At 47.2% G+C, this 14,098-nt stretch overlaps 1 protein-coding gene across 4 annotated transcripts in view; it reads left to right on the plus strand.

The window, feature by feature from the left end:
- FBF1 (Fas binding factor 1) overlaps nt 1-14,098 on the plus strand; it is a 141,398-nt gene that overhangs the window by 49,052 nt on the left and 78,248 nt on the right. For all 4 annotated transcript variants that reach the window (XM_077459368.1, XM_077459367.1, XM_077459365.1 and 1 more), the window contains one exon: nt 981-1,078. In XM_077459368.1, the coding sequence (XP_077315494.1) occupies nt 981-1,078 (98 nt within the window). The remainder of the gene's footprint in view (nt 1-980; nt 1,079-14,098) is intronic.

Here is a 14,098-nt window from a genome sequence, read left to right on the forward strand (position 1 = left end):
CTGGAGCTTTAAGTGGTTAAAGGAGAACTTTACAAAAAAAATAAAAATTTAGACCCACAAGTGCGTGTGGGTGTTTTTTTTTGTTTTTGTTTTGTTTTTTACCACTACTATTCCTTTTTGTACTGGCTTTTACAATTTGCAAATTCAGCAATGTAGAAATTTGGATGAAAGGTTTAGCACCGGAAAACACTTTTTTTTTTGAAAGACAAAAAGTACAGTTTATATACGACTATATAGATCAGACCAAAATGAGGGACAAATGAGTTGGAAAGAGGGACTTTGTTCCAAGTCAGGGACAGCTAGGAGCTATGGCTATAGTATGGACTCTATGAATGGAGGAGGGGGGGGGTGGAAAAGGCGAGCATAGTTGTCTCTCTTGATAAGTGTGTGTGACAGGTCCTTGGCTTACTGCAGTCCCAGAAGATTATGGCTGTTGGGGTATGGGTGTGGCGAACAGAGGATTTCTTCTAAAACCGCAGCTAGCCGCACAAGAGACACTTCACATTGACTTGACTGTAAGTACCACCCTTGTGCTAATTTTAAGCTTTACATTTTAGGCACTAACTTTAGGCTTTAAGACAGCCTATTAGTTCTGAGCTGCAACACACCCCAGAGTCCCCAATGCAGGTGCATTGTCTTAGTACATTGGGGGTGCTATTTAAAATGGCACCACAAAAAACCAATACACGTTACTTGCATTGCCACATAGCAGAAGTGGTAATCTTCCCTTAGAAATACCTGGACGAAATAGAGAGTTGTCTGTTATGATGAGTGATTATGTAAAATTTGTTGGAACGTTTATATTTTCAGAGCTCCAGCTGCATTAGTGAGTACTCAGCAGCCCGGTCTTGGCAGCATAGTTAATGAGGCTGTACCAGCTGCAGTAGAAGTATCTTGGTGTGTATTGCTGTATTTGTTTTCACAAAGCTTTCAATCTATAACATGTAAACTAACTACTACATGTTCATCTCTCCTCATAGGAACCCTCTACCTTTGGAAAGTCCTAGAGAAGGAACTCCCTCCATTCATTCTTCCATTAATCCTGCAGCTCCTAGACCTATGGGAAGCCTTGAGACAGGTACACTTCTCCATCCTAAAGCAGTTAAAGGGACAGAAGATTTAAGATGTTTTTAGAACTCCATCAAATTTATGCTAGTCATTATTTTCATGAGCTTTCCAGAGTAACAAAAAATACTCTTGAGGACAGAATTTTTTTCTTAATTGTACATCACGGGACACAGAACTATAGTAGTTACTATGTGTGTTATAGGCCACCTTTAGGTGATGGACACTGGCACACCCTAAGACAGGATATATAACCCCTCACACTACTGGGATTACCTCCGTTTTTTCGCCAGTGTCTAAGGTGTTGGTCACGAGTAAAGATGTGCTGTGCTGAGCTCCCCTGTAAGATTCCTTTGCTGGGACAAGCTATGCAATCAGATCCATTCAAAGTGTCTTTTCTAGGCTGAATTGAATGGTACATGGGCCTCGTGTCTGAAGAAACAAGGTTTTGCCTGCAACGCTTCTCTTTTTAGAGAGCTGGACCCCAGGATCCAGTGCTTCGGTTTTTTTCAGCCATAAAGTATTACTGGTGGGGTGCTTTACAGGTCCAGGAGTGTGGGTTCTCCGAGGGTCCCCCTTTTCCTGAAGGTTTGATAACGGAGCCCACCGTAAGGGGTGAAGATTGGTTCTGTCAGTTTTTACCACGGAAAGCCCTGCAGCAGGAAAGGTAAGTTTCTAAGGAATTTTTTTTTAAATTTCTTATGAAATATCTCCTTTAAAAGTAAATGTTGTCATGCCTAAGAGCCACCACTAGGGGCTCTATAGAGCACGTACCTTGTCATGCTTTCCTCTGAGATCACGCTGTGCAGCAGAAACAGCAGGTTTCCCTCCGGTGAGCAACTCAGACCTCCGGTAAGATTGGGGGGGATTTTTTTTTCCACCAGATCACCCCCCACCTGGAACAAGTTTCCCCCCATCTTAGAAAGGGGATGCCAAAAAACGATCGGTGATGCTGCTCCGTTTTTCTAACTGCCCCTGCACGGCGGCTTGTCTAAGGTCTCCTCCTCGCCATCCCCTCCCCACACAAATGCCGATACCGTCGGATGGGAGGCCCATGCAGGAAAACACTTTTAAAAAGAGAGGGGGTGCGATATGTGAAAGGGGGCGGGGCTTAGTGCGGCGTTAGCGTGCAGCAACGCCCAGCACGGGAGTATGTTTAGAAAAGCTCCTTCTTGCTGGCTGCAGATGTCGGAGGGACACAAGCGCATAGAGGGGCATGTAAGAGGTTGGTGACACAGGCATTCCCATGACACATTTAATTATAGCATCAGGCTGAGCATTAATAGCAGCAACAAGGCTGAACTACTGCTCAAGCCGTGGAATGCGATCCTGAGAGTTCTGAGGTCGCTGGTCAGGGTGAGCCATCTGGGCCAACACTGCAGCCCCCGTCTGTTACTGAAGAGGTTTTTTCCTCAACCATATTGGGGTTAGAGCAGAGGATAACAGCTTTAATAGCATCCCAGAATGGGACTAAGCGTGATAGGTCCCCTTCTTTTACCCAGGACCCTCAAACTAAGGAAGCAGGGGCAGGAGATGATGAATTTCTCTCAGGGGACCAGTAACAGGCTGATGACTCCTCTTCTCGAGGTTCAGTTGTGGAAGGATCAGGTTCACAATCTGAAAGATTGTTGGTGCAATCTCTTACTGAGTTGCTCCGCTCCACATTCATGTTACCTTTAACCAAGTCGGTCGATAAGCCTACTTCTTGTTTGGGTTCGCTAAAGCCTCCCCAAGCTGTTCATGCTTTTCCTATCCATTCATTGCTGGAAATGCTTATGTATTCTGAGTGAGATCACCCAGATAAGCAGTTTTTCCCTCCTAAAAAGTTTTCAACACTTTATCCTATGAAGGAAAAATGTAATAAAAGATGGGAAATCTCAGCACTTGACACTGCTATATCCTCTGTGAATAAAAGTTTGAATTCTCCAGTTGACAATGCTCAAATGCTTAAGGATCCAACAAATAAGAAGTTGGAACTCCTGTTCAAAAAGACCTTTCTCTTATATTCACCAACCAACACAGCTCCTCTCTTAGCCATTGGGTTGTTATGCCCTATTACTAGGAGATACTAGGCATTAGTTGTAATACAACATTTAGAACTCTTAGTTTCGCACAGGGGCGGTCCCTTGGGCAACAACCCTCCAGTCTGCCATGCAGTCATCCGTTTTATTTTGCCTAGTGAAGAAGGACCTAGGAACCCTGTGGGCCCATCGAGCCGTGCTTTTTTCTGCAGAAGCGAGACTTTTTGCGCAAGATGATTGATCATGTGATCTACCATCAACAGCCGGCTGGGTGACAGGCTGGATACTCTTATCCTGGTAGTCTTGCCAGTCCGGCCATCGAGCGTGTGCAGGCCGCAGCTATGAAACTTCAGCTCCAGAAGTGGTCGGTGAATTTTTATGCTCCAGGACACACATATGACCTGGCTACCGATGTCTGCGTCGCAGTATGCCGGGCGAGCAGCCACCCTGTACTGATCAGTGATTGGGTCTGTGATGGAATGTCTCCCAGCTCTTCAGGACTGGTAAGTACAGCTCTCCCTGCCTCGGCGGGGCTGAGCTGAGCTGAGCAGCTGGGCATTCCCTGGGAGGTCGATTCGGGGGTCCCTCACCTCCCTCTCTTCTCTCCCTGTCCCTATATTCCCTCCCCCCCCCGTGGGGGATGCTGCATGTGGCTGCTGAGCGGTGTGTGTGTGTGTGTGTGTGTGTGTGTGTGTGTGTGTGTGTGTCTATGCAGGGGCTCTCTGGTTGGGCTCTCACCTGGGGGGGGGGGTGCGCTGGCTAGCTGTGTCCTGGGTCCTGTTCTTCATGCCCCTGAAAGGTGTCTGTGAGGCCATGCTGATGTCCTGCACAGCACTGTGCTCATCGCCATTGATTTCTCCCTGTACCTAATGGAGCTACTTTCTTCAGAAACTGGTGTTTCTTCCCCCGAAATCCAGACAATTGCAACCGGATCGCCTGCGGACTGCGCAGTGCCTATGGACACCCTGACGGCGGTCCTCAATTTGTTCGTTGCCCAGATGGAGGCAGCACGTGGGAAAAAGGGTGCAAAAAAATGCCCCCCCATCCTCTGGAGAGAGCTCTGATGCAGACTCGGGTCCTGCTGAGGCTGGTCACCCCTGCTCTGTCTTGTCAGATGACGCTGTCTATGGCGGTGCGTTACCCATTTGAGGAAAGCCTTCTCAAGAAGTGATCGGCTCCTCTGGTCGTGGACCCCTCAGTATCCAGTTAAATAAAGTAACCACGATCCTGGTAGAGGGGACTCCTGCATTTAAGGATCCCATGGACAGGAAGGCCGAAACAGTGGCCCGTTCCTTGTTTACGGTTGTGGGGTCCGCCGTGTGACCAGTACTGGCCTCTGCACTTGTGTCGCAGACACTGAGTGGGCAAAACTGTTGCACCGTGAATTGGGAGAGTAACAGGCTTCTCCTGTCTGCGTGGAACTAGCAGACCAACTAGTGCAAGGCCTTAAGTACACTTGTGATACGGCCCTGGATACTCTTCCTCTGTTATCCAGGGTTTCAGTGTCAGCAGTGGTGCTGAGTTGCCTGATTTGGTTAAAATGCTGTTCTGCTGACCAGGCATCCAAGAAAGCCCTGATGGATCTTCCCTTCCTTGGCGACTGGCTCTTTGGAGCCTCTTCGGATGACATTATTAAAAATGCCACTGGTGGTAAGAGTACCCTACTCCCACAGGCTAGGAAGGCTAAGGAGCCACGCCGTAGGCAAGGGCCCTCTTTTTCCACTCACAAATGGCTTTTTCGTCCACCCGGAGCTTCGGCTAAACGTCCCCAGCCCGACAGAGCGACCATGGAAGGACAAAAACGTCCCTGGAACCGCAAGTCTGCGAACAAAAGTGCTACCGCATGAAGGTTTGCCCCCACCCATGTCTCTGGTGGGGGGTCGCCTTCGGGAGTTTGCAGCCCAGTGGTCCTCTCGACCATCCGACTAATGGGTCTGCGATCTGATTTCCTCCGGCTACAAGGATAGAGTTTCTCTCTTGGCCGCCAAACAGATTCTTCCCCTCCAGCATACCCGTATCCCTGGCTCGCCGAGAGGGACCTGCTGAGTCGCGGGGTGGTTGTACCGGTTCCGGAATCGGAGTGTTTCCAGGGATTCTACTCAATTCTGTTTGTAGTTCCCAAGAAGGAAGGGGTATGTCCAATATTGGACCTAAAATCTCTCAATCCCTTTGTGAAAGTGCAGAGGTTCAGAATGGAATTGGTTCGCTCAGTAGTCACTGCACTCCAAGGGGACTCCCTGGTGAGCTTAAACATCCAGGATGCGTACCTGCACATACCCATATGCCTTCGGTATCAAAAGTTTCTGCGATTTGCAGTTGGGGAAGCCCACTACCAGTTTGTGACTCTCACTTTTGGTCTGATATCAGTATCTTTACCAAGGTATTGGCTCCGGTTTTGGCGTTGCTGCGGCAACATGGGATCGTGATCGTGGGATATCTAGACGATCTCCTCCTGAGAGTATCTTCTGTCTCAGAATTAGAGGAGGATGTGGCGATCACCATGCAGACCCTGCAAGAATTTGGGTGGCTGTTGAACCTAAAGAAGCCGGTGATTGTATCGACCCAGCGTCTGGAGTACTTGGGCTTGCTGCTGGACTCCAGGGAAGCTAGAGTGTTTCTCCCTTCAGACAAACTGCAGACTCTCAGATCCGCGATAAAACTGCTGATGAACCGCAAGTGGTCATCGCTCCGCTTCTGCATGCGAGTCCTGGGTCTCATGGTAGCCTCTTTTGAGGCAGTACCGTATGCCCAGTTCCACACCAGAGTCCTGCAGAAGGAGATTTTGACAAAATGGGACAAATCTCAGTTGTCCCTGGATCGACAGATCCAGGTGAGCCAGTCAGTCGGAGACTCACTGATCTGGTGGCTGAGGCCCCCGGTGATTCAGTCCGGGAAGTCGTTCCTACCTCTGAAGTGGACAGTGATCACAACGAACGCCAGCCTATCCGCCTGGGGTGGAGTGATAGGGGTTCAGTCGGCTCAGGGCCTCTGGTCGGCGGAAGAATCCAAGTTGCCGATCAAGCTGCTCAAACTAAGAGCAATCAGGCTGTGCCTCTCCACATGGTCGATGAGACTGCAGTGGCGTCTGATCAGGATCCAGTTAGACAACGCCACGGCTGTGGCATACGTTAATCACCAAGGGGGAACAAGAAGCTCAGCCGCTGCACGGGAGGTTGCTCACATACTACGGGTTGGCAGAGTGATACGTACCGGCCCTGACGGCCAGTTACATCCCGGGAGTGGAGAACTGGCAGGCAGACTGAGTCACCAGATGCTGGACCCAGGAGAATGGGCGTTGCATCCGGAGGTATTCAGGCTACTGTGCCTGAGGTGGGGCATACCAGACATGGATCTTCTAGCCTCCTGTCTCAATCAGAAGGTGCTGAGATTCGTGTCCAGGACAAGAGATCCGTGGGCAAACGTGTCAGACGCGCTGGTGGCTCCGTGGGATCAGTACCAGCTGATCTTCGCCTTCCCTCCACTGAAACTGTTACCACGTCTGCTTCACAGAGGGGAGGTCGAGGGGATCCCAGTAATACTGATTGCCCCAGATTGGCCTCCATATCCTTGGCACACAGACCTAGTGCGCCTGGTGGCGGACGCCTCATGGCGACTGCTGTTACGAGAGGACCTTCTGTCTCAAGGTCCGATTCTCCATCCTGCTTTACCATCGCTGGCTTTAACGGCATGGCTATTGAGAGCCAGCTGTTGAGGAACCGGGGTCTGTCGGACTCGGTGATCCCAACTATGTTGAGGGCACGGAAATCTTCTTCTCGGAAGATATATCATCGTACCTGAAAGGCCTACATCTCCATGTGTGAGGAGAAAGGATGGCACCCACGCTCCTTTTCCATACCCAGGATCCTGCTGTTTCTTCAGCAGGGGCTAGACCAGAAATTGGCATTAGGCACCATTAAGGGGCAAATTTCAGCCTTGTCTGTCTTTTTTCAGCGACCTCTGGCGTCTCACTCATTAGTGAGTACCTTTCTTCAGGGGGTGCGACATGTAGTTCCTCCGGTGTGTCCACCGTTACCCTCGTGGGATTTGAACCTGGTGTTATCAGCGCTTCAAAAGCCACCGTTTGAAAATATTAGGGAGATTCCACTGTTGACTCTTTCCCAGAGAGTGGTCTTTCTAGTGGCCACAGGAGGGTTTTGGAACTGGCTGCTTTGTCCTGCAAGTCGTCTTATCTGGTTATCCACAAGGATAAGGTGGTGTTGCGTCAGCAACCATCTTTTCTGCTGAAAGTGGTCTCGGCTTTTCATATCAATGAGGACATTGTGTTACCATCTCTATGTCCTAAGCTGAAACACCCTAAGGAGGTGGCCCTTCATGCTCTGGACATGGTTCGGGCTCTTAAGGTGTATTTGTCTGCCACTGCTCCCTTTCGGAAGTCAGACTCATTGTTTGTTTTGGTGGCTGGTCCAAAGAAAGGCATGGTGGTCTCGTCGGCCACCATTTCCAGGTGGATCAGACAGATTGTAGTGCAAGCCTACGCCTTGAAGGGGCAGGTGCCTCCCTTTCCAGTCACGGCCCACTCCACAAGGGCAATCGGAACGTCTTGGGCCTTCCGACACCAAGCGCCTGTTGCGCAGGTGTGTAAAGCTGTGACCTGGTCGTTTGTCCACGCGTTTACCAAGTTCTACAAGGTAGACGTCAGTGCATCGGCTGATGCCTGTTTTGGCCGCAAAGTTTTGCAGGCGGCCGTATAGTTGCAATTGAATATGCAATATATTTAATTTTTTCCCTGGTTTTTCAATAAAAACGCAGTACGGTTAAGTTAATGCGCTGTTGCATTACATTCCGCAGTTTTTTTGTGCGGTTGTGGGTAGTCACTCCTGTTGAGGGTACCCTGGTTTTGTGGTGGATTTCTCCACCCACTGTTGTTTTTTTGTGGGTAAAGTTTCACTAGTTCCTACTTGCCATGGTGGATGAAGTTTCTATGCTGTTTTTCCACCCCTCGTTTGGCACTGCTTGGGGTTGTCCCAATGGCTAACAGAGGAGCTGTGTCGGCCAGTGAATATAAGAGAAAATAGGATTTTTTTGTATTCACCGTAAAATCTTTTTCTCTGTAATTCACTAACCGAAACGGCACCCGCCCCTCCTTTTTTCTCTTTACGTTATACTGCTTGTTGACATACTGATGACTGCATGGTAGGCTGGAGGGTTGTTGCCTAAGGGACCGCCCCATGAGCGGAACTAAGAGTTCTGAGTGTTGTATTACAACTAATGCCTAGTATCTCCTAGTAATAGAGCATAACAAACCAATGGCTAAGAGAGGAGCTGTGTCGGTCTGTGAATTACAGAGAAAAGGATTTTACGGTGAGTACAAAAAATCCTATTTTTTTTCTCTGGCAGGGTCAGTAACTCAGCCTGCCCTGGCAGCAATTGGTGTATGTCAATCATTGAGAGGCCAGTTTAAACAGGTGCTCAAGATTATTCCTGATCAGCAGGCCCAGGAGTTGGCTGAGCTACCAGAGGCATTGTTTTGCAATAGACACGATGAGAGATTCTATTCTTCCAGGCCTCATGCCTTACGCTTGGGCTGGTGCATGTCCATAGAATATTATGGTTAAAAAATTGGTCTGCCGAAGCGCCATGCAAAAAAATCCTGGCTAGCTTTCCTTTTCGTGGTGAATGGCTGTTTGTGGGTGATCTGAATAAATAATCCAAAGAATTTCTAATGGGAAGAGTTCCCTTTTGCCAGTTAGGAAAAGGAAAAAGTGTTTTTCATTTAAACAAGCTTCTTCTCCAGTGCCAGGGGCATCAGCCTCCAGGCAGTTTCGACGGGCTCCACCATCATGTTCAAGAGGTAAACCTCAGAGTCAACCCCAAGGACAAAAGAGGTCCTGGGGAAGGAAGCCTACAAAACAAAATACTAAAGCCTCCTTATGAAGGGACACCCCTGCTCGTTGAGTGGGGGTAAGATTTTCCAGTTCTCAAGGATCTGGCAGGGAGAGTGTTGGGACAAATGGGTTACCTCCTCAATATCTAGGGTACAAACTAGAGTTCAGAGTGTCCCTGTCTCCTCGTTTTCTCACATCAAACGTTCCCAGGGATCCGGAGAAAAAGAAGTCTCTCTTTCAAGCTTTGGACCATCTTTTGTCTCAAAGGTGATATTGGTGGTCCTCATGGAAGAGCAGGAATTGGGATTTTATTCAAACCTTTTCACGGTACCAAAACCAAATGGGGATGTCAGACCCAAGCTAGATCTCAAAGATATAAATCGGTTTCTGAATATCCGCTCTTTTCGCATGGAGTCAATCTGATCAGTAGTCTCCATTCTACAAGGTGAAGAACTTCTTCTAGGGTCAATCGACATCAAGGATGCTTATCTCCATGTACCTATTTTTCCCGCTCATCAGAAATATCTACGCTTCGAGATGGAGCTACAAACTGAAAATGAAGATTTTCTGTCTTTTGGTTTAGCTACTGCTAATACGAGTGTTTACAAAGATCCTGACTCCTCCTCCAGCCCGGTTAAGGGCTCAAGGTATGTAGACAATCTGCTCTTGATAGACCAGTCGGTAGCCCACTTAGACCAAAGTATGGTCCCCACAGTCAACTACCTTGAATACCTAGAGAATTGGCAGGCGCACTACTTGAGTCACCAGCAGTTGTTCCCGGGGGAATGGGCTCTTTACCCCCGACATCTTTCTGACAATATGTCAAAAATGGGGAATTCCAGACGTGGATCTGTTTGCGTCCAGGTTCAACAAAAAGATCGACAAATTTGTGTCAAGCGCAAGGGATCCGCTGGCATGCGGAACAGATGCCTTGGTATTCCTGTGGAATCAGTCTTCACTGATTTATGCATTGCCTCCTGTTCTGCTGCTTCCGCGACTTCTTCGCAGGATCAAGCAGGAAAGTAAGTCAGTGATTCTTGTGGCCCCAACGTGGCTCAGGAGATCTTGGTATGCAGAGATCGTAAAGATGACGGCAGGAGACCCATGGACCCTACCGCCACGTCCAGACCTTCTCTCGCAAGGTCCAGTATTCCATCTTACCTTACAAATGCTAAATTTAACAGTTTGGCTATTGAGACCCACATTTTGAAGAAGCGTGGGCTATAAGGTTCAGTGGCAAGAAAGCCGGCTTCCAGAGTCCTATATTATAGAGAGTGGAAGGCATATGTCTCCTGGTGTAATTCCAGGGGTTGGCACCCCAGGAATTATGTCATAGGTAGGATCCTTGACTTTTTACAGATGGGGTTAGAAATGAAGCTGGCCTTGAGTACTATCAAAGGGCAGGTTTTGGCCTTGTCTGTATTATTTCAATGACCACTTGCTTCTCTTTCTTTGGTTCGTAGCTTTATTGAGGGGGTAACGTGGCTTAGTCCTCCGGTTAAAGCACCTTGAACCCTTGACTTGGACTTGAATTTAGTTCTGTCGGCATTACAAAAACAGCCTTTTGAGCCGATATGACAGATTCCCTCGGTCCACCTGACAAGGAAACTAATTTTTCTGGTAGCCATATCTTCTACAAGAAGGGTATCAGAGTTGGCTGCTCTTTCTTGTAAAGAGCCATGTTTATTCACAAGGATAAGGTTGTATTGCGTCCTCATCCTAATTTTCTACCAAAGGTAGTGTCAGGTTTTCATCTAAACCAGGATATTGTCCTGCCTTCATTTTTCCCAGAACCCTGTTCTGCGGAAGAAAAATCACTACATTCTCTTGATGTCGTGAGAGCTGTCAAAGTCTATTTGAAAGCGACTGCTCAGATTCGGAAAACTGATGTTTTGTTTGTGTTAACTGAAGGTCCTAAAAGAGGACAGGCAGCTTTGAAATCTACTATTTCTAAATGGATTCGACAAGTTGTTCAAGCTTATGGTTTAAAGAGGAAAATTCCATTTCAAATTAAAGCGCACTCTACCAGGGCGGTTAGTGCTTCCTTGGCAGTGCATCACCAAGCCTCCATGGCTCAAATCTACAAGGCCGCAACTTGGTCTTCTGTCCATACATTTACCAGATTCTATCAGGTGAATGTAAAAGGTCATGAGGATATCGCCTTTGGATGCAGTGTGCTGCAAGCAGCAGTATAAGCCCTCTGATCTCGTGTTGCCCTAATTTTGTTGTGTTTCCCTCCCTTCAGTTGGCATTGCTCTGGGACATCCCACATAGTAACTACTGTGGCTCTGTGTCCCATGAGGTACGATTAAGAGAATTTTTATAACAGCTTACCTGTAAAATCCTTTTCTTTGAAGTACATCACGGGACACAGAGGTCCATACCTTCTTTCTGGTATACACATGTATTGCTTTGCTACAAAAACTGAGGTACTCTCAGTAGTGGGAGGGGTTATATAGGGAGTGGACTTCCTGTCTAAAGGTGGCCTATAACCCACATAGTAACTACTATGGCTCTGTGTCCCGTGATGTACTTCAAAGAAAAGGATTTTACAGGTAAGCTGTTATAAAAAATCCTATTTGTAGCCAGTTTCCTGTTGGCTATGCAAAATGCACCAATGCTTTTTGAAAGCTTCTATTAGACAAAATGTCATATAGCACATTATGAAATAAAATGCAGTGCATTTGCAAATATATACACCTCTTGTTTTTACATGTTTTACACAGTTAAGTGCTGCTGTTAGAGAGTAGCACTGCTGCTTATGTTTGATAGTAGCAATCTGACTCTCCTAGTGCTGCTGCTTTTTACCTGATACACATATATAGCCTATATATAGATCTCATATGTATATCCCCTTCCCGCCGAGCGTACGCAGATCTGCGTACTCGGCTTCCGGGGGTTATACCGGGATGATGCCCGCACCTGCAGGCATCGTCCCGGTACCGTTTTTTCCAGCGGGCGATTGGCTATCCAGCCATAACAACCGTAGCGGCTAAAAGCCGCTCGGCTGTTATGCCGGAGGAGTGGGAGGGGACGTCCCCCCCCTCCTGCCGCCTCCCACCACTGTTACCGGTGCTCCTACTCAATCCACAGATTCAAGATCCGATGCCTCCGGCTGCTGGGGAGGAACTGGAACAAAGCCGTAATCGGCTTTGTTCCAGTATCCTAATAGTAAACACGGAAGCGACGTCATGACGTCACTTCCCGTTTACTCGGCTGCCAATGGTGCTGGTTTTAAAAAAATATACAGTATTCAGAATCACCATTTTTGGCGATCTGAATACATTGAAGTGTAAAGGAGGGATCGGGGGTCTTTTAGACCCCCCAATCCCTCCATAAAGAGTACCTGTCACCACCTATTATTACTGTCACAAGGGATGTTTACATTCCTTGTGACAGCAATAAAAGTGATCAAATTATTATTATTTTTTTAAAAATAATTTATTCATTTTAAAATAAATAAAAAAAAAAAAAAATTTTAAAGCGCCCGCTGTCCCCGCGAGCTCGCGAAGCAAAGAAAACCCATATGGAAGTCGCGCCCGCATATGTAAACTGTGTTCAAATCACACATGTGAGGTATCGCCGTGATCATCAGAGCGAGAGCAATAATTCTAGCACTAGACCTCCTCTGTAACGCTAACCTGGTAACCGTAAAAAGCGTCACCTATTGAGATTTTTAGGTACCGTACTTTGTCGTCAATCCACGAGTGTGTGCAAATATAAAGTGTAACATGTTTGGTATCTATTTACTCGACGTAACATTATCTTTCACATTATGCAAAAAAATTGGGCTAATTTTACTGTTTCGTTTTTTTTTTAATTCATGAAAATGTCCCTTTTCCCAAAAAGTTGCGTTTAAAACACCGCTGCGCAAATACCGTGTGACATAAAATATTGCAACAATCGCTGTTTTATTCTCTAGAGTCTCTGCTAAAAAAATATATATAATGTTTGGGAGTTCCAAGTAATTTTCTAGCAAAAAATATGGATTTTAAGCAAAAATAGGCTGTCATGAAAGGGATATGAATGAATGAAATACTTGTATAGCGCACAATGCAACCTGACTGCATTACAGTAATAAATTAAGAGGGTTCATTTGGGCTTTCAGCATCTTAACAATGTAACATTTTTTCATGGTTATATTTCAGCTGTTTATTGAGAAAAAAATTAAATAAAAGGGAGGCATACTGATCACTGCAGCCACGTGGCTGTGCTGGACAATGAGAAGTGCATCATCTTCTGGTAAGGGGTCCCATAAGAGAAGTGCTTCTCATTGATCATACTAACCAGTGAGCGCTTGACATTGTGAGCATTATGATAGATACTCACTCTGGAGCTTTGTATTTTGGTGCACAGACTGCTACAAGGAATCACAGCTGCTACCGTGTTTCCCCATAAATAAGCCCGGGTCTTATATTCATTTTGGCAACAAAAGACCCAGTAGGGCTTATTTTTGGGGTAGGGCTTGACATGTGCGGTCTTCTCTTCCCATCTCCCTCCCTGCCTGTCAGACCAGTGGAACTGAGCAAAGGTGGGTGTAAAAAAAATCCCAAAATGCTCTAAAACCATAAACTGTAAACTGTAAACCGTGCATTTCTCTGCACTCTATCTGTGATGAGCACCCTGTAACAATGCTGTGACCCGCCGATCCTCTCTTCCTGCACTGACCTTAATCTTCTGGTGCAGTCCAGCACGCTCCGAGCATTGCAGAGGGAGGCAGGCCCGAGATCCCCTGCTGGCAGAAGAGGAGAGCAGCAGGGATCATCTGAGCACCGTTTGGTGCTTACATGGCCCCCCGAAGCTTCCTTCCTTGCTCTGAGCATTGCAGAGGGAGGGGGGGCCCGAGATGCCTCGCTGGCAGTAGAGGTGAAGAGGAGAGCAGCAGGGATCAGCTGAGCGACACTCGGTGCTTACATGGTCAACCGGAGCTTCCTTCCCTGCTCCAAGCACTGCTTGAGTGCCTACTACTGAGTGCCGAGCGGCGTCGCACAGAAGGAATTAATTTAAACATAGATCACAGGAACATATGGTACACAGTTAAGACTATAGAACACTGTAATTGCATTTTAGGATTTAACAACCTTTTTAATCTAGGGCTTATTTTCGGCATAGGGCTTATATTGCCAGTAGGGCTTATTTTCGGGGAAACGCGCTATGTGCAGGGGT

This window comes from Lithobates pipiens, unplaced genomic scaffold (assembly GCF_037356315.1).
Source record: "Lithobates pipiens isolate NorthernLeopardFrog02 unplaced genomic scaffold, aLitPip1_a1.2 Scaffold_28, whole genome shotgun sequence".
Classification (NCBI taxonomy): Eukaryota; Metazoa; Chordata; class Amphibia; order Anura; family Ranidae; genus Lithobates; species Lithobates pipiens.